Source organism: Acanthaster planci, linkage group LG09 (assembly GCF_054643075.1).
Source record: "Acanthaster planci isolate LZ-2023a linkage group LG09, COTS_SCS, whole genome shotgun sequence".
Classification (NCBI taxonomy): Eukaryota; Metazoa; Echinodermata; class Asteroidea; order Valvatida; family Acanthasteridae; genus Acanthaster; species Acanthaster planci.
Window position 1 is genome coordinate 2,910,562 of NC_141785.1, and position 27,958 is coordinate 2,938,519.

General features: G+C 40.9%; 2 protein-coding genes across 6 annotated transcripts in view; one reads left to right on the top strand and one right to left on the bottom strand.

The window, feature by feature from the left end:
* The window catches only part of LOC110982957 (LIM domain kinase 1-like), a 61,327-nt gene extending 39,214 nt beyond the window's left edge, over positions 1-22,113 (top strand). For all 3 annotated transcript variants that reach the window (XM_022241787.2, XM_022241777.2, XM_022241796.2), the window contains 9 exons: positions 11,090-11,249; positions 11,937-12,023; positions 12,141-12,228; positions 12,475-12,518; positions 12,955-13,014; positions 14,031-14,096; positions 14,240-14,411; positions 15,272-15,482; positions 15,926-22,113. In XM_022241787.2, coding sequence (XP_022097479.2) covers positions 11,090-11,249; positions 11,937-12,023; positions 12,141-12,228; positions 12,475-12,518; positions 12,955-13,014; positions 14,031-14,096; positions 14,240-14,411; positions 15,272-15,482; positions 15,926-16,091 — 1,054 coding nt within the window. In that variant the 3' untranslated portion in view covers positions 16,092-22,113. The remainder of the gene's footprint in view (positions 1-11,089; positions 11,250-11,936; positions 12,024-12,140; positions 12,229-12,474; positions 12,519-12,954; positions 13,015-14,030; positions 14,097-14,239; positions 14,412-15,271; positions 15,483-15,925) is intronic.
* Positions 22,084-27,952, bottom strand: rpusd4 (RNA pseudouridine synthase D4). Of its 3 annotated transcripts, none has more exons than XM_087141604.1 (5): positions 27,387-27,952; positions 26,038-26,175; positions 24,721-25,203; positions 24,050-24,147; positions 22,084-23,095 (listed from the first exon to the last, which is right to left on the bottom strand). In XM_087141604.1, exons 1-5 carry the CDS (start codon positions 27,949-27,951, stop codon positions 22,907-22,909), a joined length of 1,473 nt encoding a protein of 490 aa, XP_086997730.1. In that variant the 5' UTR covers position 27,952; the 3' UTR covers positions 22,084-22,906. The 3 variants fall into 3 exon arrangements, with proteins under 3 accessions (XP_086997730.1, XP_022097438.2, XP_022097428.2); XM_022241746.2 differs by having other exon boundaries at positions 26,038-26,178; XM_022241736.2 differs by having other exon boundaries at positions 26,038-26,181.
* Positions 27,953-27,958: the final 6 nt, after the last annotated feature.

Here is a 27,958-nt window from a genome sequence, read left to right on the forward strand (position 1 = left end):
CACAAGATGGAGCAAGACATGATTCATCAGTAGCTGATGTCAAAGGTCATGGTATTGCACTAGTCCTCTGATTGGTTGATTTCCCAATATTCCTTGCTGTCAAGTCAGTATTGCAGATTTTCTGTCATTGGCAAATAGAAAAAATGTTATAGAATGGTTGAGCATGGAAGAAATACAAGATTGCTTAGGAACGCTCGAAACAGCGTATTTACTCAGGGTCATTTGGTAAATTCGGGATTCAAAAGTGAGACATTTTTGTGTCCCTGTTCCACCTGTTTTGTGTGATTTGGACTGAGAAAAGCTCTGAAATTGACTTCAAGCTATGTTTATATATTTGGGACGTGTACTTTGCAATACTTCACCACTCTTGAAAATTGAAGAATGTGTTCTAAACTAACCAAATCAGGTGCATTTGACGGAGACCCAAAAAAATGGAGCTCTCATCTATAGAATGAACTTCTAGTAAAAAAGTGGACGCACAGATGTTTGAAAAGGAAAACTCGGGACACCCTAGATATTATTTACCAGTATATTTCACTTGCAAATGACTTTTCAGCCGAAGAAAAGTACCACATGCCTGAAAAACAATCTCAATACGATATTCACCAAATCCGTTGTTAACGATGATTCTTTTTTCCAGTCCCTCAGTTTAAATTTGTTTATGAGCACAGTTCTCAAATGGTCTGCAGCTGCCTCTTTGTGAAAGGCTGTACTTGAACTAGTTTTTCAAAGAATGGAGCGTCAGTTTGTTCAAGTGACAGATGAAGGAAGCAGTACTCCGGAGGGAAGTTTTTGATTGATTTAAGTGGGATGGCTGAGTGAAACCCACTGATCCCTGGTTCACGAGAAGCTCCCGTGCAACCCCAGATAAAATGGATGAAATAATTAATGTTGACTGCTCTGATGTTGTTAATGGGATTTTTTTATCTCCGTGCTGGAGCAATGACTTTCTGGGTTATGTCACATCAGGCAGGCTGTTAGTTTTGAGTCATGCACCAAGGCACCCCCAGGATGCTGCGTCGGTCATGTCAGCCATTTTTCCTTTGTCTTGTCACATGACTGATAACATGATTCATACAGGGCAAGTGTGAATAAACTGCTGCTTGGGCGATACCGTAGTAATCCAAGTGGACGCTGTGTTCAGGCAAAGTTGAAGCCTGTGTTTGTTTGTTAATCTTTGCTTGGAATATTAACCACTTGCAGACTTTGGGCTGAAAACCGTCCAAGAGGCACCTTCAAGATCCCAAATCAATCTTCGTGTAAAGAAGCTTTCTTTTTTTCCTATATACCGTACACAAGTAATCCCTTTCAAAGTAAAAGTGCCCAAATTTGTGTTATGAAAGGGTAAATTTTTGTCCACAACAAAGAATGACTTCACAGCACAGAACCATCCGAACATGCCCAAAGGGTTGATTTCCAAGAGGTCGCATTTCAACTTGAAAGTGACTTCCTGTGTGTGGCTGTCCTACAGTCATCCATCTTTCATCATGTACATGTACGTGCAGCACGGCACACTCACAAACACATCCGGAAGCGAAAGCCTTCAAATGAAAACCAGTGTTATATTCACCTGTTTACTGGAAAAAGAAAAACGTCCAACTGAAATCGTACACATATTTCAAAAAAACGGAATAGTTTTGTGTCACCTCATCGAATGTTGACTTCTTCTCTTCATACACTGTGTGGGAGGGAGATAGGATTGACTTCAACGGCAGCTTTTCTTGGTTGTTTCATTGGTCTGATTTTTCTGTCGTTATTCCACTCGCGTGCGTGTCGCCGTCATGCCATTCTGTGCACGGCGGAGTGGGCAGCTGTTTCCAGCCTGCAGCTGTCATTTGTCTTACACTTGTTTTTGTTTTGTCCTGTTCGTCATTTGTCCTAGGATGTTAGATTGCTAAGTTTTCTTTGTTTCTCCCTAGGTTGGGATACAAAAGCGGTCTTGCTTAACCTTAAACCCCTAAATGTTGTCATCTAATTTATCAAATGTAAAATGATACATTATGTAATGTTGCTTAAGTTAATGGCCATGTACTCAGTACATAAGTAATGTGAATCATGTTTGCTTATTGTAAAGAATGGCCGCATGGAAATAAATGTTTCATGTCGTTTGCTTCTTTTTGACTGTCCGTGATTGGACGGGAGATAAGACCATCGCCCTGCGCTGTCACTCCGTCAGTGTTGTCCCAACTGAGAAATTAGACTAGTATTAAGAGAAGCTGAAGTGACCTACACGTGAGGCTTCAGCATCATAATCCCAAAAATAACAAAACTGAATGGCAGCAATCATATTCAACAAGTCCTGAAGAACCAGACACTCAGCTGTAGTTATTCCAACAGTGGAGTTTCTTTGAAACAACTTTTCACATTTGACTTGCACGTTTGCCATTGCATTTGTCAGCCCCCACCTTCACACACGTGCACGAAACCAAAATCTTGAACAGTTTTCAACCCGGGGCATTCCCAGCAGACAAGTGAGCTCATATCCTCCTCAATTCCTCCCCCCTCCCCCCAGCAAGCGAGTGAAGGGGACGGGAAGTCACCACTAGTCGGAGGGGTGCGAAGGGGGATGAGGGTACGCACTGTCAGTCACAGTTTGGATTTTTTTTTTCATATGTGGTGGTGCGGCACCACAACACGTACACAGGGTGGGGGTGCACTTCACAGTTTGGTGATGTTGAAGACAAGTTGTAGATTTATTTGCTGAGCTGAGCTCGCGGTGTATTCTGACAAGTTGCCGTAGGAACCATGGCCGTCATATTTCAGTGCTGGTACCAGCTTTTGTAAGTACTCGTACTTTATTTGGATATTCAGAAATGACAGTTTGTTGCTTTCTGCCGAAAAGCTTAATTTCTTCTTTGAATAATTATGTTTGAATTCCTTTTCCTAAACTATTTGAAGCAGTGTCTACTATTGCAATTTCACTCCAAGGGTTACAACTGTCAGTCACCGTTCAGCAAATAACAACTTTCTTATAGTATAAAATAAATATTCACAATCCGCTTGAATTTTTTTTTGCTCACAGCAAGAAAAGTGGGAGGAATATATACCATTTCGTTGTAAAATCATAAGTTTCCACAAATGAATTGGTCAGCCCCAGGCAGATGTACATGTATGTCCTTAGTATGACTGAGCCAAAGTGAAAAACTGCAGAATGTCTCTGCTGCTCTGGGAAGCAAAAGGTTTAAGTATTTAGACTGCATTCAAAAATTCTCAGTCCTCGCTGTGCTTATTACCATGCGCTAAATCCACGGCTAGATAGCAGTTGATTATGGAAGTTTCATTGTTGGTAACACCAGGTATATAGAACATCTTTGGATGTCTAGGTTTCTGAGAAGAAGCACTTTACAATCTTTCAAAGGCACAAGTAAGTATACTTGTACATACTGTATGTAACTTATCCTGCAGTGGATAATGCAAGTTTTGTGTTTAGAATCGTTAGGAACAGTGTGCAAAAACAAACCTGACATGTACGTCTTTCAAATGCTGCTGTTGACAGGATTTTGCATCTCAGAAGTGCTGTACCTGCAGTATGTAGTGAATGCAACACGGGCAATGCATCAGATGTTTAGGGCATGTTCTGTCAATCAGCAGTCTGGAATTTCAAATGATAATTTTCTACCAGGGTTTTTGCCCTTACACCGACGTTTATATTCATGCTGGTCTGAGAGCTGCAAATGAATCAAACCCACGGCTTCCTACTTACTTCCCGCTTAGTTGTGGAGCGTGTGATATTTTGACGATTCTCGGACCACACAGAAAATATAGAGTACATTAGGCCTGTACGTTGGTGTAAGGCCAAACCCAGTCTGAAATTCACATTTTCCCTGTGCAAAGCTAAACACATTTCAAAGAAAGCTCCTATTGATCAAATGTCACTCTGCAACGATTGAAATCATTTCTCCCCGAGGGAGAAAATTTCCATCTTTTTCACTTTATGATTGTCTTGATATAACCTTGCCTTCATGTTGCCTTTCACCATGTGGTGAAAAAAAGCTGTTTTCAACATCACAAAGTTGAAAATGTTCTCCTCAAATTCTTTCTGAAATGAATGGTGCGCTTTGTTTTGGACTTAACATGGAACAGACTCACGATAATGTATTCGCCCACAGACCTAAAAATAGACAGCTGGCTTGGTACAAAAAGACAGTGACAGGTCCGCTCGTCGGTTGGCAATTACGCTGAATGTTCAGGCTCATTTCCAGCCAGGATGAGTACTTCCCGCACAGATCTTGCTGCCATGGCTCTGTCTGTCACTACCTAATACCCACAAGATTTGTTTCTTTGCCGGTCCTAACTATGTGGACTTGTTTCCTTCTTAGTCGTAATGATGAGATCAGCACTTGTGGGCAAATGCTTCTATTACTGAAGAATTAAAGGGTGACTTCGTCCATAGGACAAAGTGGATGTGAACCCTAAGATTTAGGAGACGAAGAGTAAGAAGCACTTGTAACTTTACCGCTCATACAGCTCGCATCAGTGATCTGTTAGACATATTTTGATGTCACTTGTAATGTCTCTATGTAAATAAAACATTTGGAAGTGGCAGTTGTTTGAAAAATGTGTGATCTAGGAGATGTACTTAAATTTTTAGCTGTGATGAAAGTGGAAGAATATGCAGGTTGATTTGATCAGCTCTTTATCAATTTGCTAATTTTGTACATGTAGTTCCTTCTTACTCCTGAGGTGAAATTCAACAGTTGAAAATTTTTAGCATTTGCCCTGGGGAAGGTTGTCTGGAATGCTTCAGTTTCTAGAAATCATCTAAGAGAAATTTCCAGAAGATTCTACGGTCAGCTTTCCCAATACAAAAAACTTTGAGTTGTTTCATCTTGCCTTTGCATGTCATGGATTGACATAGCGTCAATCTGCAGGCACGTGTTTCATTGTCTGTTCAGGAAAGAGCAAATCTTGTGGACACGCTCTCTCCTTTATCCCTCAAAACCACACCTAGTCTACTTTTTCTTCCGTTACCTCCCAGCACACGAGGGGAGGACAATCGACCGGAATTTCCTAACCCGTCTTGAGGCTAGAATAGTTGTAATCATTTGTTGGATATGCCTTTTTCTACTAATCCTCAGATTGCACAAGATTGTCACGTTCAGCGGCAGAACATTATCACGGCACTTTCTTTTTTCACCCTGTAGGGCCCAGCAACTCAAGCTGTTGTAGTGTATAGATTGTATAGTGTGTAGATCTAATGTTGGCCAGTGTCGGGCATGGTTGTTGTCTCAGACCTCGGTGTTACGGAAGGAAATTGTGATGACTAAAAATGTGTTAAAGGTAGAATCATGAGCCATAAAGATAACATTCACAGCGCACAGTGGGGATGTGATATTTTCTGTATGTAACTTGGTACAATGTGTGGTTCTGTATTCGAAGCTAGGTTCTAGAACTTGTTCCTATCAGCTTGACATTGAGCTGTTTGCGGTTTGCCATACCATCCTGTTATTTGTGCTAGGCCGTTAACATCCCGGCAGAAAACAGGTGATCAGTCACCAGATCATTTTTGACTGGATGTGTCCCACAAGAAGGGCCCTAACTACAGTACATTATTTTCCTCATATGTAACCCACCATCCCCAAACCAGGTTGAAGTAGGTAACTAACTAACCCTGAAATAGCGGAACTTCCACTGCTCAGATTTTCATGGGAGTTTTACATCTACCACTACCCATAAGAAGCTTCCTGCAGACGGAATTTCGATTTAATATTGATCACTTTAAAGTGTAAAAAGCTGAAGGAGAGGAATTGTTCAACATCACAAATACCGACCTCAGCCTGTTTTTTGTCCTTAATTGACTCATTGCCTCAGATTGATATCTTGATAAATATAGGTATCATGTGGATGAAGGTGAAGGCCATTGCTTTTATGTGCATTGGATGTTTGAAATTTGTGCGAGATTTATGGAAAGACCTGCTTCTCAAGTGTAGCTTTGACAACTCATTTTGGTTGGGTCACTTTTGGCCCGGCCAAGGGTCATTTTACACATCTCGTTTTTGTCTTCAATTGTCAATTTGTGATCTGGCGTTAGATAATTTGGGCTTGCAGGAAATAAACCATTGGACCTTTTCTTGATGCCATCAAGCTTTTTAGTGGCCTCTTTCTTTCCGTTAAGCTGAGGGATTGCGTGCCTTCAGCAGTCACAAGCAAAGGATAATGACCGGGCACATGAGGCCAGTCATCACAGTATCCATATTTGTGTAGCAGTGGCTGCAAACCTCGTGTAAAACAGCCATATCAGAAGGCCATTTGTTTCTTACCTAAAGGCCAGGGCCATTATTTTGTTTTGCAAGTGGCCCTTGGACGGCTCCCATTTTATGCACGTTGAACGGCTACCTCGGAGGGCTGCTTGCTCCTAATCAGCTTGAAAGTATCTCTCCACTCTTCTAGGAGTCAATGTCTGCACGAATGTTTGAGCTGATACCCGATCTGTCAGCGCCATCGAACACTTGGCGCAATTGGAGCTTAAGAAATGCATTGCCGACATATTATTGGCTGCAGATATCTTGCCTGAAATTGCTACTCTCGTAGGTCTGTGTGTGAGTGGAGCCATAATGCTACAATGAACGGTCCCCCATGCAACCGGATATGTGGGATTTATTCTATATAGAGTAGGTAGGCCGTCTGGCCGACTTTAACTCACATGAAATATTTTTGTGTGAAGAGGGTCTCAATATATCAAGGCAAATGTTATTGTAGTGACTAGAATGCCCACGTGTAGCTATGTTGCTTGTGTGTTAGATTAGTTCAGAGGTATTTGGCCTAAATTTGCAAGGTTTCTCTGAATGGTCGTATTTTTGGGCTAGCTATTTTGGGCTCTCTTAAAAGTGAAATGTGGTTAAGAGTGTCTGTTCGTGGCAAACAGGATGTAGGAAGTTCCCTTGGGAAGATTGGATCTGTTTTATAGAAGTGAGATGATGTCCCTTGCCTCTGGCCATTGCACTTACTGACCAAAGCTGTCTGGAGAGAAAGTCATCCATTTATGGCCCCAGAATTTGAAGAAGTCTAATTGGTAGGTTACTATGGTTGTTAAATATTACATAGTGGGTTAGTGTCACGGTGAGCTTGATTTCCTGTTTTAAACGGGAAGAGGAGGGTTGAAGAAGCGGCGTTCCTGCAAATATTCAAAACTCATCAGTTTGTGCTGATGGACATGTCCAATCTGGCAGTGTGCATACACAAGGGATAGCTGGTGGCCGCTGAGGTGATGGCAGAGCCTAATGTTGGTATAGGAACTTACATGTTTTGTAGGGGAGTGGTTGTAGCCCGTACACCATGGCTTCTGTACATGCCGTAGAAGTACATTATTGCTTGCCTCAGCCAAAGCTTGTGATGTCAGTCATTGGCTGATTACCATGTATTCTCCCAGCCCCTCCCCCTCCCCCTGCGGTCTGGGTTGTGCTTCATGTTGCACTATCTAGTTTGAAATGAGAAAAAGAAATTACTTCCAATGGTTTGTTTCTGTCAGTTGCCGGCCTGCTGTTGTATATCCATGTTTTTCTACTCAAGAAATAGGCCATCTTGCCCCGGGTCATGTCGGTGTTTAATAGTTAGGTAATGCCTTCAAGGAATGCGTCATCTTAGAGAGCGCTGTCAAGACTGATCCGTGGAGACCTTGCCGCGTTTTTTATTCCTCCATGACTGGAATCATCTGGGCCAATGCTCGACCTCTTTTAAACCAAGCCATCTGCCGGGAGAGGGTAAAAAGATTTGAGTCTTTATCTTCTGGTTTGACTTTCATGGATCAGCCCCCTAAGACGATTGAAGGGAAGATGGGTTGTTCTGTTGCTCATAATTGAAAGTGTGCTACTAATAGTGAAGTATGGGTCCCTATGTGAGCAAGAGAGAGCATGTCTTTACACACGTAGTACCAATATCCTGTTGGACTGACATATTACATGTGTATTCATGTTTCACTGTGCCATGGAGGAACTAGAGGGGTTGTCTTTTTACATGGAAATGATGGTCCTTTGATGGGAACTACCATGTGCCCGCGCAGATGTACACGTACATTATGGGCTGAGCACATGCGACCGATTTATATCAAAGCGGACGGTCTCTGCATACATGTATACGCCGGGTGCGCGCACATGTGTACGGTTGAAATACTTCCCACCAGCCTACCTCATCTTTGCTGGTGGTGATTTTCTCTCAAGTTATTTAGCATAATTTTCCTCTCAATTCCATAACTCTCATATAATTAATTTTCTATTCTATTGTTCACATTACAGCCTTGTATAAATTACTTCCGTCTGTCATCTTTTCGTTTCTTGTCTGTTTGTTAGCCCGGCGATATGTTGTCTGGTTGTCTGTCTGTCTGTTTTCAAGGCATTTTAGTATGATCCCTTGGCGTTTGATTATACTTAGGTAGTGCAAATGTCATCCAAGTTACTACTCTCCGCATTGTTTTCTTTATCCATGATTAATTGTAAACACGCATTCAATTTGAATAAATGTCGATTGAATTGAATTTGAATTGAGGGAGCACTTCAACTCGGGGCGGATAAGGGATATTTCCCTGTCCTCAGTGCTTGGTCTAATGCCCTCGGCGGTAAATGCCTGTACTCAGTCCACGGGAGAGTGTTACAGTGGGAAGTGCATTGGGAATACAGTGCCCTTCCCTGAGTGGTAAAATATATAGCAATTAAAGTGCGACCGTGTGAAGAAATGTGGACACAGAACAAATTGTCATTGGAATACATGGTTTGCATACTAGCAAGAGCTCCTTGTTCATTTCTCCAATATAAGTTTTGATGTACAAGTTATGGTTCACGTGCTGTCGTTTCCTGATTTCTTGTTGTCATTTGTTATGATTTTTTTTTAGTGTCTTAAATTAATGCGACTTTTCATGTTGATGACCTAAGTGTCAAGGTCAGCTCAAAGTTGAAAACATCCTCCGAAAGGGTGTGCTTCTAGTAACTATATAAGAGAGGAATGTTCCATTTCTTCATAAGGTAGAATTTGAAGACATGTTTGCACAAAAGGTCATTTCATTATCCTGTGAAACTGGGTAAAACGCATGCATACATATGTACCATGCCAGTTGTACACGATTCCCATAGCAAGCAAAAATCTTTACCCGGATGCGTTGAAAACTTCATGCCAAACAAATGCCAGTCATTTTGCATAAATTAAAGTTCCAGATACAGTGAGACAGTCAAGACGTCAGGTGCCTCAGTTACGCTTTGTTTGTGCATAATTTAAAGTAGAGTTAATCGTAAGATCTAAATTTTAAAGTTTGGATGATGATTATAAAAATCGTGTCACATTAAAGTCACTCCCACAACTGTGTGTCAGGATCGTGCTGCACATGTTGAATAGAGGTCATCTTTTTCCTATGTTTACTGATGTCAAGGCAGCAAACATTGCATTTAGAGTTGGGTTTGAAATGGCTTCCAATCAACCATTGTACCTCTTGGAATGTTTTTCAGGTCTTTTGTACAAATGTACATGACCTCGGCAAGCCATATTCCCCTTGAACTATTGTACAGCCTTTACATGGTAACTGATGTCACAGGCATGCTGGGCAGGAACCATTCCGTCAAGGCCAGTTTGAAAATGTCAACATTTTTGTCTGTGTTACCAAGACCCGCGGGCATGACTGAGTGAGCGATGTGGCCTATATGTGTGACAGAAGCTCCAGATCGTGGGTAAAGTAGGGTGATGAATCTCGACTCTATCCCCGACATGTGACATGCCCGAGCTGTGATGAAAAATGTTCTTCTAATCGTTTGGTACAACTGTGTCTATTTGTGTTGTGTCGGCTGGGATTACAAGAAAAACCATCCTTAGATCCTTAGATCGTCTTGATGTATAGTTAATAATGGTAAGGAACACAAGTACCCCCCAAAAATGTCATGCCTTTCACGTGTTGAACTGAAAAATAAGGCCCTCGAAAAATCTGCTCTCATTGAAGTCATTTGAACAATGTTAAAGGTTGGCACAGCTACTAGAGGGTAAAAGTTTGATTTTGAAATTTCCATGAGTTTGTGTCTTTTCTAGTTTGTGGTATTTTTAGAATTTGTTGTATCAAATCAAAAATTGGTTTTGATTTTCTCAAATAATGTCAAGTAATGGCTAACATTCCTTTTTGGGGGATAGGGTTGGGCTCAGCACAGGTGGATAAATAAAAGTGATTTATGTGGGAAATGTTAAGAAGGCTCTTGTCAAAATAAACTTGTCGAAAGTTCTGCCTTGTATGTGACTGCAAAAGACCCACCAATATATCTGTAGCCCCCACGGATTCAGATCTAGGGATATTTTTTTGGGCCTCCCAAATTGGGCCAGTGATGCAGCGAACTGTCCCATGATTCAGCTGTTAGAATTGGTTGGGCCTCGTGGGATCATCACATGGGCAGTTGGTGTGTCAAACACGGTGGTAGTTGATGGAACGGCTTCTTAAGGATGTTTGAGGAAAGATAGGTTCATCGTTATCAGTCGGCCCTCAGCCAGGGTTGACCAAATTGCAAACGTTGAAATACATGTAGATTTAAATCGATGACACGTTGTTGCCCCCCGCCAAAAAATCGTTGAAGTTTTCCATTGTTGACAACTTGCACTGGTATGCTGTTTTGAAAGCTTGACAGTCAGCCCTCTTTCACTGTGTGATCAAATTTGAACAGGAAAAATGGAGGTGTGTACGTAAATGGTTGTAAGGAGCAGCTAGTCAAGTACGAAGTTGTTTTTCCTTCTTTTATCAAAGCCACAATGATTCCTTTGTTCATTTGATTGCTTACTGAAATGATTATTTTTTTCTTTGAGATCAATCATAAACCACTGTATGAAAAAGAATGCTTTCCTTCGGAAGGCACTAGAGCATGTGCCCAAAAAATTCTCGTGGGGGGAAAAAATGAAGGTCCGTGTACAAAGCTGTTTGACGGTAGCAGGGCAAACACAAAGACAAACATACTTGCTGCTGCTGGAAATAACATGACATTCAGGTGGCAGGCCAATATTTTGATACACTTTGCATATGAAAACAAATCATCCACTCAGTTAATCAGTGTCGACGCCAAAAGGGACAATTGATGGATCAAAGTATCTGCCCTACAGCATTCTTTACCCATGTTCTTTCTTTCGGTTTCTCCAGAAAGAAAGCTGATAATGGTACTATGTCTCAGACCCTGTCTTCTCCCATCAACCGAGCCTCCTCCTTGAAGCAGACGGTCAAGAACCATCGCATCTTCCGCCCCTCGGACCTCATCAAAGGAGAGGTGTTAGGCTCTGGTTTCTTTGGACAGGCTATCAAGGTGAAAACAGGCTCCTTGAAAGGGTGTTCAAGCTTGAAGGAACTGTGTGTTTTTCACCATAACCCTTCATGTCTGTTGTGATGATGACAAGAAATTCTACATAGCATCAACAAGATACACGTATATGCATTTGAAAACGGATTCCTGAACATTTAGTTATTCATTGCTTGTGTGCATTGTAACACAGCTCTTTATCCTGATGAATATGGACATTACATTTGAGAAATGTTGGAAGTTTCCATTGGATTTGATTGTGCCAAATTTTTGATGGGGCCCATAGAAGTAGGTCTTGTTGATGGAGGACAAATTTCTAAGTAGACCTTATTAAGAGGGAAGCCATGTTTTACCATGGTACCTGAATCTATTATATGCAATGTAATCTTGTAAATGGGGTGGTGCAAGACTATTTGGGGTTCCAGGCCTTGCTTTCATTTTTTTTTTTAAATGTAACTGAAAACATCACAAAGTTTAATTTTAAATTGTTCAAAATGTAAAACTGTCATGAGTTTGTAATGAACTGTTATTTCATTGCTAGTTTTACGCTCAGGTCCCAAGAATGAAACGTTAACCTCACTTGTCAATTCAAGATGACAGACACATGAATATGGTCTATTACTCTTGCTGACTGATTGAAACATTGCGAGAATGTTCCATTGATTTCCACATGATTGATTTTTTCCTGTCCAGGTAACCCACAGACAAACAGGTGAAGTGATGGTGGTCAAGGAGCTGATCAGATTTGAAGATGAAGCACAGAGGAATTTCCTGAAAGAGGTAAGAGTTTATCACCTTTACACTTACGAGAAGGGAGGGGAAAAACCATTTGAAAAACTGCTTTCTGACATCAGATGAAGTTGTTCATAACTGTCATCATATTTTGATTTGCTGCAGGTGAAAGTTCTTCGTAGCCTGGACCACGTCCATGTGCTGAAATTCATAGGTGTGCTGTACAAGGACAAGAAGTTGAGTCTTGTTACAGGTTAGTTTCTTTGACAATTGGTTTCCTCATCATTTACCTTCTTGACAATCAAGCAGAGCTTTTGTAGTCCATGCAAAATTGGAGTTGACAGTTGGCCTGTTAGACTTGATTCACACTGTGTACCTTGTTTAAGGCTTGCTTGGGTACTTAATGAAAAGTTGTTGCAGCTCCAAGAACGATACTTGCATTTATTCTACAAATTGGTGGATATCGTTAATATGTTAAAACTAATTTTTTTTTGTACAGAATTCATAGATGGAGGGACGTTAAGGGAAGTTATCCAGAATATGGTGAGCATTTTCAGTTTTTTTTTTCAGTAGGTAGCTAGTTACTAGAAGGAGTCAAAAGGAACAACATTGATTGCTGAGTTTGTGTGCATTTAGAAGAAGGAAAACATTCTCTGTTTTGGTGTACCGCTCTGATCATTGACTGTTTCTCTGGAAGAAGTGTAAGTCTGGTACTGAGGACAAGCTTTTTCATTATTTTAACCCTCTCTTAAGATCGGACAATAAATATAGTTTGACACGTCAGGCATCTTGTTTTTAGCAGATCCCTTGTAACCTTAGCAACTACGTTCGGCAGGGAATTGATTCTGTTTTCTGCATGTGATGTAAATCAGTCATTACTTTATGATAGATAATATCTTTGAAGTAATTTTTTACTTTACTTTGTATCTATTGGTTGAAATTTTTCTTCAAAACAATTTGATCCACTTTTTATTTTTAGGGTCCAGACTACTCTTGGCTACACAGAGTCAACATCCTACGCGACATCTCTTTTGGAATGGTTAGTGTACTCTGATGTCCCTCAGTGCTGGTTCAATCCACTTCCATACCCAGAACTAATTTCAAAAACTTAGTCTACGTATTCTTAGAATCGTTGAAGAAAGGATGAGACAAAAGAAAGGTTCAGGAAACCGCAGAGGGAAAAAAAGTACTAAAAGATTGATGCCTGAATTCATGCTGTGCTCCTGGAGTACTTGAGGATGACTTATCACCATAGCAACGTAGCTGGCCACTTTAAACTACATTGTGCATACAATCAGAGTTATCTATAAGTTATCAGTCTACAATTGTAACGGTCCTATGGAGATAAACATTCCTTTTGAATTTTGGCAACATGTGAATGTGTATGGTAATTCAGATATTTGAAAACCCTTCTACATCTGGAGACTACAGAATTTCGCACGTATTTGGTTTTGTTTAATCAGTTTTTTTCAAGTAACTTCATGCCGAAGAAAACAGAGACAACTTACCATTAACCCTCCTTTGGTTTTACAGCACAAATGTGCACAAATGCCCACAGTCACTGGTGAGCGTGTAGTTTCTATATGGAACTCAAACATGCACAGGTTCAGTGTGTACACAGTAGGTTGCCAGCACAAAATGACCCAGGGTCTTTTGTGCAGTCCTCTTCACTGCATTTGGTTTACTGCACAATGATGCACATGAAACAGTGAAGCACAGTTGTTGGGCAGCACAAAAGTGCAATCTGATCTTCCTGTGAGGGACTGTTGGTGCAGTGCACAACACGACACAGCTGTGCTTCTTTGAGGTGTTTACCAAATGACCCAAAGAGTGACTTCAGCATAGGAGGGTTAAGCCAATGCCATCACAGTCTTGTGAAGAATTTTGTTTAATATCACTGTGTTCCGTCTGGGATCCAGAGTACATGCGCATCAATCCTATCGTTTGTAGATCTCGCTCAGATGATACCTGGCTAAAAAACGTTAATTACAGTGAGCTAAATCAAGCAACATAAATATGTGTGATATGAATTGTCTTTGTACATTTCTCTTTCAGACATATCTGCACTCTATGGGCATCATTCACAGAGATTTGAATTCACAAAACTGTCTCGTCAGAAAGGTAATGGACATCAATTCTTATTTTCTGCACATTTACTTTCACAGCGACGTGTATGTCTGTTTTACTTTGTTTTTTCCCCCCTGAGTCACAGCATCGAAAAACATCAATTTTACTGAGACCCTTTGTTGTTGTTTTTGTGACAGAACGGATCAGTAGTTGTGGCTGATTTTGGGCTGGCACGGGTGATGGTTCAAGACAAGAGTGACCCCAGATTGCCAGTGATTGACCGAAACTCTGCCACTCGGCGCTCGGGCCGCAAAAAGCGCTACACCGTTGTGGGGAACCCCTACTGGATGGCACCCGAAATGTTGAAAGGTAAAGCCAGGAGAAATTGGTGATGTGTTACAGCTGTTGTCATGGTTGTTGTTGGCACTGCTGCTGTTGCCGCCGTTTCTGCTGCTGGTGCTTTTGTCACTGATGCTGTTGGCATTTCTGCTGTTCTTGGTACTTCTGCCGCGACGATACCAGTGTTGTAGTCGAGACCACTTAAGACCTTTACAAGGCTACACGAGACCAGCACAAGACCAACACAAGACCTCCGGACTGAATTCATATTACAATCTATTCAAATGAACTGCGACAAAAGCATTCCTTTCTCATTGTTGACCCTGTTACTTATGACTGGTCTTGTGTCTGGCCTTGTGGCGCGGTCTTGTGTCTGGTCTTGCAATGGTCTCCACTACAACACTGTAGAGTACCGCTGCTGTGGCTATTACTGATGATAGTGTTTGTTGTTGCTGCTGTTGGTATTGCCGCTGTTCCTGATGCTTCTGCTGCTACCATACTGCCACCCCTGCTGGTGCATTTTGCCACCAGCGTTGCTACTGCTGTCACCATTGTGACTGCCAGTGGTGTTGCTGCTGGGCAGGTTCTGCTACCTCAACTAATCCTGCTGTTGCTGCTTCTGTTACCGCTGTTAGGAGTACCACTGGTGCTCTAGCGATAAAGGAATGCCTCTGCCAAACTTCAGTTGAAGAGCTTGTCACCTGACTTGAATTGTCAACACTCTATGCAGTCACAAGCAGGTTGAAGTACAGGGGCCTGTCGTGATGCATTAAGGTCAATTGAAATGGAAACGTGCATGGATGTCCCCTTAAATAAGTCTCTCCAAATATATCATGATGTACGCTATTGGCTCATTATTCCATCTTGATCCCAACTCCAACCAATGACAGGCAAGGCCTATGATGAGCGGGTTGATGTCTTCTCCTTTGGTATCATCATGTGCGAACTGATTGGTCGAGTGAGCGCCAACCCTGACCATCTGCCTCGGACGATGACCTTTGGCCTTAATGTGCCCCTCTTCAAGGAGCAGTTTTGCAATGGTTGCCCGGCACGACTGTTCGACGTGGCTGTCAAATGCTGTGAAGTTGAACCAGAAAGAAGGTAGTACAGCAATTAAAAAAAAAAAGAGATAAATTTTGTTTAGCACAAAATCCTTCATACTGTTGCTCTTCATAGCATTCAAAGTTAACTTGACAACTGATTAAAAAACTCATGTTATGCTAGCTTGAAAGTGGAATAAAGATAGGACTAGTGAAATAGCAGAAAGGAAAACAGCAGAATTATTCGATCCTGCTTAGAAATTATGTTAAATCAGGACATTGAAAGAATAATTTACGAAAAAAATGAGTGGACAGATCAGTCAGAAAAATTAAACCAGTCTGTAAACGAACTACTCTTGTATTTCTGATTGAAAGTAACCACCGTAGCCCACATAAGCACATACTTGTTTTTCGTAAGTTGAAGAAACACAGTTTAAATGATTTTTTTTCTTTCCAGGTGATTCTGGTAAATCTCTTTTTTTTTTGTGTCTTCTGTGAATACAGACCAGATTTCACAGATGTACAGTCCTGGCTGAAATCCCTGTCTCTGAAGATCGAATCCAATGGTTTGACAAACGGCAGTGTAGAAGTCATGAAAATTACACCCGCCACATTATCAGACAACTCTGGTGGGTCATCGTCAGCAGGGCAGGAGGACTCTGCACTGTAGAGCAGACTGAAGATGCAGTCGCCTCAGCAATGGTGTTTGGCTGACAGGACCTGTTGAGTATCATCTCCCTGAGGTGGAGGTTAATGGGCAGTAGAGCTCAGCATCCTTATGATGCAAGTACAGGTGAATCAAGGTGGAAGGACTCCTCATTAAATACAGCGAAAGGTTCTGCGCTTTATCTCATTATCGGTGAGAGCCACCCAAAATTTGTCAAACAGCTGTGGAGCTTTGCTAGCAGTAGGGCTTGGCATCGTACACTCTTTCCGCAATTCAGTCATCGGCAGATCTCGGCGCACTACTGAAGGGTGGTTGGACATTCGCAGCTCTGCCAAGCATCTTCCAGTTTGCAAGGGTCTGGGTAGTGGTCAGCCCGACCTCACACATCAGACTCCCGTATCAACTGGGAGATAATGTTCATATATCCCATGCATGCTATTCAGATATCAGCCTCTTACGTACATATGTGCAGTGACACGATCCTGTATCTACCGGCAGGTTTTCTCTTGACATGGGGATGTTCAGTGTGTAGATTTTATCACTTGGAATTACTCTTATTACTCGATGAAAGGCCCTTGAATACCTCTAGCCAATCCTACTTAGCTCAATCTTATCGAATATATCTTCACCACTTCTTGCTCTCCGTGATGTAAACGCTCAAACCCTGGATTCTTGTTCACAGCACGATACATTGATGGTTATACAAGTCAAGCTCATCATTAAATAGTGGGCATTGCGCTCAGAGAGCACAGGTAGTGCGTCACTTCAGCCTCTCTAGACTCCTTTGACGTGCACCTGAGCCTTATCTCCATTCAATCATCTTGCTGATCATCTTGTGAGTGAACAGCTCAGAAGTAGACTTCTCTGTGTATAATTTACAGCCCAGCTTCATTTTATCAATGGGCGCCATCGGCAAGGCAGTAGAAATCAGTTTATCAATTTATACCCGTAGTTCGTCGACCGGACTGTAGCGTCTTGCTTGTTGATCTAAACCGCAAGGCTGTAGAGAGACAGGCTCGGCTTCATGATCTACCCGTAGATGTCGACGCAATAGCAGTTGAACCTATCTTGACGTTTTGCCCCTGGGTGTTAGAGATAGGGGACCCTGGCATGGCGTTGAGCTGGTTGATGTCATTATAAAGGCAGTGGAACTGGGCTTTATGGTGGACCTGTAGAGGTCAACAGTGTTTTGGTAATACTCTCCCACATCTTGCAAAGGTTGGCAGAATTACAGACGTTGTGAATTTGGAAATTGCAATCAAGGTGATTTTTTCCACTCGATCAGTGCAGCTGCATTTTGTGAGTTTCATCCACAGAGCGAAACCATTCCCTGTTTGTTCCCTCTCAGCATGCATGTAGACCCTGTGCATGCATTCAGCCGCATTGGATGTATTTCCATTGAATAACAAATTGAAAAAACTGTTTATTCGCATCCCTTTGGAATAGAAACAAACAGATCAAAGATGGCTACCTTGCAAAAGATCTGTAATTTTTTTCAACTGAGAATTGCATAGCATGATTTTTCATATGTGATATTCTCAGCATACTTGTGAACACTTACAAAGCACACAAATGAATATTTATAATCGAAGTTTATGAATATTTATCTACTTTTAATTAATTATGCCAAAGGTTGACCAATCTTGATCATCCCCGTAACCTTGTATATACTGGAGGCACAGAATGAACTAACTGTGGTCACACTGTACAGTTTTTATTGTATATGCTAAACAAAAAAAGTTAACACTCGCCAGTCAGTCAAAATGGCTTACTCTCGGTTCTTCATGGAAGTGCCATTGTCAAGTTTCCGGCTCTTTTTGACCTAACATTTTTGACGAGAAGGGTAGGCAATGTTAGAATCAGATCCCTCATGTTTTTTCAGAATTTATTGGAAGTTTTTTACCGTATTTTTCTACAGGAAAGAGAGCGGAAAGTTGATATATTCCATGATTATTTTTGTCATATTCAAAGAGGTTTTTGTTTCTGATTCTTGTCCATGTTAAAAGGCTTGTGTACGGGGTACTTGAGTGGACACATCAAAACAGACAACATCCTCCCAAATTAAGTGATACAATGTTGAAATTGTGTACGCTACACACTTAATCAAGGATAAGTTTGTTTTCATAATTTTAAGCAATAATGAATGCATACTGGTTGCCTTAATGGGAAAAAAAATGTTCAAAAATGGAAGCTTTTCCTCTGAGCAAGATGAAGCTAATTGGATTATTTTTTTACTAGTGTGAATACGCTTGGCTGAAAATATGAACATAAAAAAGTACTTTCTGTATTACTACATGTGTTTTTGAAATTGTACTTTTCCATGATGTAAACATGTGTACAGTGAATTACAAGGGTATTTTTCCAATGTTGAATTTCTTGGCCAAGAGTTTTTGAATAGTTTAGTATCATCGTTGTCAGGAACTTAGAAAATGTGTACTATGCTCTACATCAAAGGGAACCAGCCTATTTCTTCCATTGATGTTAGGCATAGTTAGGCTGCATCCAAATCTGTTGTCCAGAGCTAGATCTAGGTCTTCGCTCCATTGGAAATGTGTGGAGACGCGCAGACAATAGACCTAGCTGTAGCTCTGGAAGCCCGTTTCGGACACGGCCTTAGTTTCATATCTGATGTAAGCACAGTCTTGTGAATCTGATTAAGTCATTTGTGAAGTATTCAAAAGACTTGTCGGCAAAGACCTGGAAGCGACGCCGTGAGGCTATTACCCGTCTCCCCTCCCTGAGCGGCAGACTGGTTTCCACACAAATCAGCTGTTATCTCCAATGAGTTCATTTGGTCTTTCAACTGTGCATGCTCCAAATCACAGGTCATTCAAGAATATCAATGCCCTTGCACAAGGTTATCTTATCAGCAAGGAATGGTGCCAACTCAAGCCAGGCATGCAACTTGGACTTTGACCTCCAAAACGAGGAAATTCTAGTCTTTACAAGACTGTGTACAGCATTTTGAGTGTGAAGTGAAACACGAGGATATCAGCTGATCCGAGGAAATGTTGCACGCCTGTCGCAAGCACTAAGCATGCCTGTATTTGCATGACATCAGATGTAAGACTTAAAGGTTTTCATGGTGAAAGAAACTAGATCTATAGTAAAGATTGCGGTAACACCATGTATTTATCTCTTCTTTGAGTATGTGTGGTTCTTCTCAGAACCACACATACTCAAAGAAGAGATAAATACATGGTGTTACCGCAATCTTTACTATAGATGACGTCAGATGTTTTGTTCTCAATTTATCTGGCAGTCTTGAAATACCATCCTGTCTCATTGTCTGCACGTGTAGAGCCTCTCATGCCTGGTCCCAACCAGACCGGAGTGGAGGGCTGAAACCAGAAGTTGTGTTAGTCTGAATGAGGTTGTCAAAAAATTATGGGTCTTGACCCAAGCCCAGTATGGAGAATTGGGACAGTGTGAAGGGACCTATAGCCTTACCTACATTTTAAGGGTTTAAATGGTTGCATAGTTGTTCGTCTGCTCCTATGAGTGAGCACACAAGCATGAGGTGCTTAAAAATGCAGGGGTTGTCTGGTAAATATTCACCTTGCTTACAAATATCATTTCCTGCAGCTTTGCCATTCCTGCGATTTGTCCAAAAAAGTGAGACAATTGTTCACACCCATCTGCAGCATTTACCTATTTTACATGCATACAGACAATCTCAATTGAAGTAATAATAAGAAATAATGAAAATAATAAGTGGTTTTTAAAAGTCTCTAACGTGGATATAAAGACCTGTAACTTTTTTTCTGGTTCTGTTAATGCACCTAATTTAAATGTGGATGGGTGATTTGTTGGACTTGTGTCCTTAAGCAAGCCACTTTGCCATGAAATGCACTTCTCCACATAGTGCACTTCTTAAAGAGGCACATGTCGTGGTGGGCAGTGCGGGCTTTGGGTTTAGTAATGCAACTAACTTGCATCCAAGGTCATTGATAAGTTTGTATGAATGTGAAGGGAAATATTGCCTGTTCCTACAGAATATTTATATGAGATGTCAGAAAGAGATTGTTGCCCTCAAAGCCTGTCTTTCGTCACAAGATTTGCTCTTTTTCTTACCCCAGATGTAGAATTTATGAGTTACTGACATTTGTAAATAATACATTTATAATCTGTCAAACAGTTATGTTTTATTTCAAGTCCAACCGAATATATGCATAATTTGATATTTTGTTTTTATGTTAACAGTAATTGAGAGTTTGAGGTAGCCCTTTGATTTATATGTGTTTGCTTAAATTTTAGACTCATAATTTAAATGAATACTCTATTTTGATGTAATGTCTTCCATTATGTTTGCTCTTAACATGTATTTGTACTTGTCATTATTTTCAAAGACCATTTTCATCTTGACTTCCTTTATTCTGCATCAAACAAATGAAAATGTTGACAAGAGTGTGTGCACTTTAAATAATAATTGCTGCAGAGTGTTGGAAATGTTCATTTTAATAATTCCAAATTTCAGTCTTTCTAATTTATTTCAGTGCAAATGAGGCGTGGAAAGATCAAAGACTTTTGCAAAAATAAGGAAGGGGTGCGATGCATTATCAAGTTCTGCCAAATGAGTTTTTGAGTTTTCTTGACCTGCCAATCTGAGTTTCTGCATTCGTGCAAGTTTTTTTGAATCGGTGAAGTTTAGTTTGAACGGCACGATGCTCACAGGAAAACATTCTCCGTGTTGCCCTTGCTTTTTCAATTAACAGTCGTAACAGAGTGCATGCACATATATGTTCAACATTTTGGTTCTGCATATTTGCAATTTTAAAATATCTAACTTGCCCTGGGAATCTGAAATATCCCAAATTCAAATTAACAACTCAAACAAAAAACATCTGCGTAGCAATTGGGATATTAACGAAAATTATTCATTGAGTGGAATTAAAATATCGGAAATTTTATAAATTCAAAATGCACACATTTCTGTATGGCAGTGTATGGATCAAACCGTGAATTGTTTCAATGTGCAGTGTAGGTGTAAACTGTTGATTTCAAAATGATATTAGCCAACACTGCAGTGCACACAAAGGACAATTAGATGCCTTTCAGGGTCAAACAGTTAAAACTTGTTGAAACTGTTCCTGCGAATTCAGTATCATTTGGCAGAATTTGGTAGACGTCTTAAAAGAAGCACAACCGTAAATATTTCATCCTAAATGAAATACAATGTGCACAAATGCTTCTAAATATTTATTGGGCTGTAGACATAGTGGTGACCCGTACTGTGTTATGAATATGTTGAATGCGCCTAATTGAAAATAATGTGCTACATTTTGCTCCTGAAGCGTTCAAAGATTTTAACATGCTGTATTAGCCAGATTTTATTGCCAAGTTAATCAAGTAATTTGAATGAATACGCCAACTCGGCTTTTATAGTTATTTCTTTCTTTAAAAGGAAATTGCTGGTTTCCTGTGTGGTTTCCCTAACTCACAGATTGTGCAATTTGAGATGTCTGGCGTGGAGAAAAGACTTTTGTAATGAATTCTATTTTCTATTTTAATTATTTTCATAATTTTTTGTTACAACGCTGGTTTTAAAATTGAATCCAAATCAAGATCTGGAAGCATGTTTAAAAAAAACGAACCGTTACACCACGAATGAACTGTGCCGAATGTTGGTCATCTAGAAATGTGTACTGGTCGGATGAAAGAAAGAGAAGCTCAGCTTACATTGAAAACAATCAAGTCACTATTTCTGAAAGCAGATAGTTAAATTTTTCACTGTAGTGAAAACAAATTTATCACACCGTTCATCTTGTGCGAATATTACGCAGTGGTTCTTTTCTGCTAATTTTTGATGCTCTTTGAGGAACATTTCCTTCTGAACGTTCCTATCCATGGAAAAGACATTTGTCTCTTCTGGGAATGAGAGAACACAGACATGTACCTTCTAACTTCTCATGTACATACCTGTATCATAATTGTTTGTTAATTCCTGTACAGTAGAGTTTTAATTATTACAAGTAGCCAACTCGGACCCACCAAATAAATTTGAAAATAACAGCATACAAATTTATTGGTGTTTATTCACACTGCTTTGATTATCTTTCTCTGTCTGGCTATGATTAATTAACCAATTAACTAGTATCAATCCTTTTCAAGTTATCATTCACCTTTTGTTTAAAAGCAGTAAATGCCAATTTCATAATTGGAATATGCATCCAGTCATAAACCCCTCCTGCCTGTCCAGTTACAAGTATTACAGACTTCATTCAGAACCACCCCAAGCCATAAACACCACTGTTACAGCAATAATGGGTTGTGCACATTCTGTTAAAAACTGGTCAGGTGCCCTCTACACCTTTCACACGTGTGCACAATAGCAAGCAATGTGACCTTGACAGGCTGTCCTCTTGGGTTGACAGCACAGTCACAATTACATTAACTGTTGCATTGATTTTTATGTAATATAACCAGAGTAATAGATCAACACTAACTGGTTGATAGCGCACAGCAATTAGTGTTGTTAATTAGCTTCGTTGGGGCAGCCCCTACCTGAGGATGGTCGTGTGTGCCATGTCAAACAGGCAAGACGGCGGGGACGAGGTTGAACCTGTGTAACTTGTCAAAGCTGATCAAACCCACCCTATGTATATCTCCAAGCCACAGAAATATTAAACCTGCTGCGAGTCAAGGGTAAGGCATTCCAATGGAGATGTTACCGGAGTTGTGGGCTCTAAATTACCAGGAGAGACAGTACTCATGGTTTTCATTGGGAGTGAACTTTGAACATCACATTCTACAACCACTATTCCTGGCATGCGAGTGAAGCGTGACCTCCACGGTCAACCGTTCTTTTTTTTGAAGGTTTATGGCACTTTGAGTTTCAGCCGCTTCATGTTTTGCTGGAAGAACCTGGGCACCCTGGTGGCGATGTAAAGGTTTTTGCCATTGAGGAATTCTGGGAGCTTGATCTCTCTGGCATGGAGGTGCATGGGTACGGTGCGTGCCTTAGCTTGCCGGATGCCAAGCTGGTGGAGAATGGCCATTGGTAGCCGCTGGAAGGGGGAGAAGAAGATTTCTCAAGAATGAGTGTTTTAAGAAGAACTTGAAGACTTAAAAAAGAAACGAGAAGACTTTTGTTCAATTCCATGAACAAAAAGTCCCCTATAAAACTGTCCACCCCCACGCCTAGAACAACCTGCCAATCCTTACCATGTACATGTAACTTTCAGGGAGGATGAGTAAGCATGTAACATGTTGGTAACAGAAAATATGAACAGATTGTCCAGCAGGCTGGCCCTCATTTACTGTTTTCGGGACTGCTCAAAAAATTTGTTTATAGACCTTTCCCAGACCTTTGTTTTTGTCACATTCACACTTTTTTTCATACCAATGGCTGGCTATCAGTACCAAAACAAAAAATAATTCTCAATACAGATCTCGTCAAGCTATTAAATTAAACACTGCTCCGCTGCTCCCAATGCACCATCACTTCCATTTTCAACACTTACGAGGGCAATACGGGCGGTTCACAATAGTGCGCCACCAAGAGTTTGCAACACGGTGGCCAATCATAACACGCGAAATTTGTCGACCCTTTCCAAACGCACAATGGGTCGACAAATTTCGCTCACTGTGATTGGCCAACACGTTGCAAACTCTTGGTGGCGCACTACTGTGAAACGGCCATATTGTGCATTTTGATGCAAAAGCTGGTGCCACTACTGAGTGAACTTTCTGCTTTGGCCACAGAGTGAAACGAGAGAAATGCCTATGGACGTAGCTGCATGTTACGCCCCCTTCAGACACTTTTTTCCGGTAAAACACGCTGAGTTAACAGCATATTCTTGACTTGCACTGTGTCCCCTTTTCTTTAAGTGATTGAGGTCTTGTGTGACACAAACTAATGTTTAGACCTGACGATAACACTTCAGCAAATCTTTAGTCCCCCATAATCGCAACATGCATAAATGTGGTCCTTTCAGCTAGGAAAAGATTAAGCAATTTACCTGCGGAGCCAGTTTACTGTGGTGGGAGTATTTGTGGTCCCCTAGCACTGGACAATCCATGCCTAGGGCCATGTGGACTCGGATCTGATGCTTGACGCCTTGTAGGAAATGAAAAGGAGAGTGCTTGTGATGGTAAAACATGCCAAAAAAAAAACCGTATCATTGTCTAGACTAGTCTTAGGTCAGTATTCAGGGCTGTTAACAGATGAAAGCCCCCCCCCTGAAATTGCCCACTATTCACAAATGGTACTAGGTCAGGTTTTTCAGAGTAGCCTTGAAATCATATATGGGGCAATTCTCGGGCAACCCCAAAACACCTCAGTTTGCTACGAGTAGGAATTGCTCTCATTTAAATTTTGGACGTAAGTTTTGTTCAGCACTACAAGATACATAGCCCACAAATTCAGAGTTCTGTTACTTGAAATAATTTGTCTCTTCTCTGAAGTTGGTTCAGAGCCGGATATCACAATCCAGATTTCTGTATTGGGATGCAGTTAGCATGGTATGCTCACCTCATGGTAATCAATACATTGATGAATTGTGACATGCATGCCAACAACGGAATAAATTTGATGCTCCATCTACTTAGGTTATGTCAGTAGGACGATAAGCAGATGTTCAGCTCACCGCTCCAGGGATACCGTGAACAAATACAAGTAATAAAGTCTCACCTGTTTCTGGCCGAACCTCCACGAGTGCAGCATGCTCATTTTCATTTATGACTCGGAAGTTCGTCACTGCCCTCGTACCCTCCCCTCGGCCCAGCCTGCCCAGGTTCTTGTAGACGGCTCCAATGTCTGGCCTGATGCCCATCCTGTGCTTTCCAGCAACCTCCCTCTCCACCATGGGCATGTCGATGACTCCCTCCTGGGGGTCCGGCACCCCGACGGTCACCAGCCAGTACTTCTTGCCCACCTGGTGCCGGACGAACATGTGATGCAGCCGCTGGGCCATGTCCTCGGTCTTGGCCAGCAGCATGACACCCGTGGTCTCTTTGTCCAGCCGGTGGACCAAGTAGAGCTTCCAGTGGGGGTTACTCTTTTCAAGGCGGAGCTTCTTTGCAAGGAGGGGGAGGAGCGAGTCGACGCTGTGCACCACACCTGGGCCACCATGCGATGGCAAACCGTATGGCTTGTCTATGGCAATAAGTTCCCCTAGTTACAGAACACAAGTTTACAAAAAGAAAGCTGAAAATAAGTTTACCATAGACCTGAAAACAAATATCTTCTCTGAATTTGCGAGGTTATGAAAAGAACGACGAAAAACTCAAAGAAAATAAACAAATGAGGCTCTAGGAGGAAAATGGAGTTATTAATTTAAGGTTTGAAGCTTTGCTGATGTTGGTTAGATCACACACCGACTGAAACATTGAGTTAAATCAAACTTCTCGTTTAGAGTTTGCCTCTTTTAAAGATGTTTCCACAAACTGCTTTCGATTTGTACTCTCCATCACTCAAAGTCTCCAACTGCAACTCAAACTTCAAAAAAAAAAGGTAAAAAGGGTCACATAATTTTGACTGTATATAGACAGGCACATCATCACATTAATTCTGTGACCATAAAGTTCTTGTATTTTTCCATTTGGTATGTGTTTTGCCTCTTTAGGGCATGTTCCAGACGTTAAACATCGTTTGATCATCTCTAATAAACAACACAATGGGTTACGCTTGATTTTGGTTCTCTGATTCTATTATTCCTTCCTTTTCTCTGTTCTTGTATTTGTTTTAATTTATAGATAAATATCGTCAACCTAGTCTCTCCCAAATAGACATAGTTGACACAAAGCTGTGAAAAATAATTTCCAATATGCCACAGGGGATAACCTAATTTTGAAAATCTTACAAACAATTTTGTTAAATGCAGTAAAAAACTAATCCACAATGAAAAACAGCAGGCATTTCAAAATTATTTGATATTCTGCTGAAATAAATAAGTTCAATAAAGCCAGCCAATTGCAATTCTCATCAACCACACGTATCTGCTCTAACCTTCATTGTATATGACACTTCGGAACAGAATGGAGGCAACTGTATCTTCCTGAAATCTGCTCAGATCTTGCACTTGGTGTCGCAGATTGCGGAATCCTTTGCTATCCAGATCTCTCCTCTTGGTGGGAACAGACTGATCTGCTTCTTGTCGAGGAAAAACAAACAGGTGTAAATCAAACACTCAAAATTTGCAAAAATTGTGACTGTGATGCTTTATAAGTTCAACCTCCTGTATTGGTACAGTTCTGATGCTCTTGAAGAAAACTGATTTTAAAGATTCAGCGCAAACATCAAATCATACTGTGCAGTGTTTTGTACCTCTTCAATTTGACTGTGACTTGTTTCAATACCATGTCGTCAATTTTCTTCAAAGATTCATTTTTGAAGCTTACGCACAAGAAATACGCATGCCACTCATAAGCGGCTGCAAACAAGATTTATGCATCCATGTACAATTTGCACTTTTGTAAAGTATTTCTACACATAATTTGATATCTTTCCAAATCAAAGCAATATCCCAGCTTGTTTACAATGACTTGCCTTAGTAAGGCGTTGGCCAACAGTTTTTCCAAAATTTAGATTATCAAAATGAGAGTAGGCTTAGGATGAAAGGATTAAAGTTGAAACAATTTCTCGTAGTTTTTCCTTTGTAATCCACCTCAGTTTTAATGATTCTTTCAGTCTCTATGGTATAAATGAGGTATAAATAACATGAAAACACGACATGTGACAAGATAATGAAAACAAACCAGATTAGTATGGCTCTGATATCAATATTTGACCATGTTCTGGTACCCATTTGCTTTTCCTTTTTTTGCCAACACAAACACTGAACATGCACGTACAGTGAGTGCTTGGTGGGACTTAGACATTTTACCATTAAAAACTTTGTCTGATTCTAATGCTACCATTTTCATTGTAAATTCGTATTCATAAATGGAATTCAGACCAGTTACAGCTTTGGACTTCATTTCCTTTCAAAATAAATTCTCCATAGCCACAGCCATGGCAAATCACAAGAAATGTGAAATATCCTGTATTTATAACTTGGAACTTGATGAAACATTAAAGGAGGCCACTGGGACTTAAATATGAGATGGGCAAACAGTTGCAACTTGGCCCTGCTAGGATTTCATCGAGCAATGATAAGCTCTCACAGACAACTCAATACCACTAGACTATGCACTTCACCGTGTTCACTCACAACTAAAAGGGTAAGTTTAGTGCTGGTTGTTGAACCAGAAGTAATGTGTACTCAGATGCCAGCAAATATACACTTTCACGATGACTTTGTATTATAATTATTAAACAAAAATTGAACATGTTGATTTATTATGTGGGCTTTTTACCATTCTTTTGGTTATGCTCATCTGACGAAGCTGATCTTGATTTTTCTTTTATCTTTCTCTCTAAAATCTGCTCCCTCCTGATTTTCATTGCTACTGTTTTTGCGTTGGCTGGTGCATCATCCGGCAAACTCTGTACTTCTTTTTCCTGACGTCTCCTACGCGGCACACTTGCCCATGATTTGTCACTGTAAATTCGCACGTCCTTCTCTGAAACCTCTCCTTCTCTGTTACCATCAAAGGGTGAACTTGTCTGCTGATCAGATGTTGCGTGTTGAAAGTCTTCACTGTCACTGGCACGACTCTCTGTGTCTGAGAATACCGCAGAGCCGGGGGAGTGCTGTGCATGCCGTGATTTCCCTGCGGCCGAGCTTGAAACTTCGGCGCCGGTATAAGTTCTTGGAGACCGAAGGCACCACTGGGATACAAATGCTCGAACCGGATGACAGAAACGTAGATCTTTTATATGACTTGCACCTTCTAACGGAAAGTGCCTAAAACACCTCAGACTCGGGTAGAATGTACCGTGACAACTGAGGACCAACACGCGCACCAAGGGCGCTGCCATCTTGAAA

Bases quoted from the DNA above. Each gene is read 5' to 3' on its own strand.
- rpusd4 (XM_022241736.2), bottom strand. From the start codon at position 27,951: ATGGCAGCGCCCTTGGTGCGCGTGTTGGTCCTCAGTTGTCACGGTACA. The intron at 26,182-27,386 runs GTAAAAAGCCCA...TTCCTCGACAAG, and splicing joins TGAGCATAACCAAAAGAATG to AAGCAGATCAGTCTGTTCCC. The intron at 23,096-24,049 runs GTAAATTGCTTA...TCCCCCTTCCAG, and splicing joins ACAGTAAACTGGCTCCGCAG to CGGCTACCAATGGCCATTCT.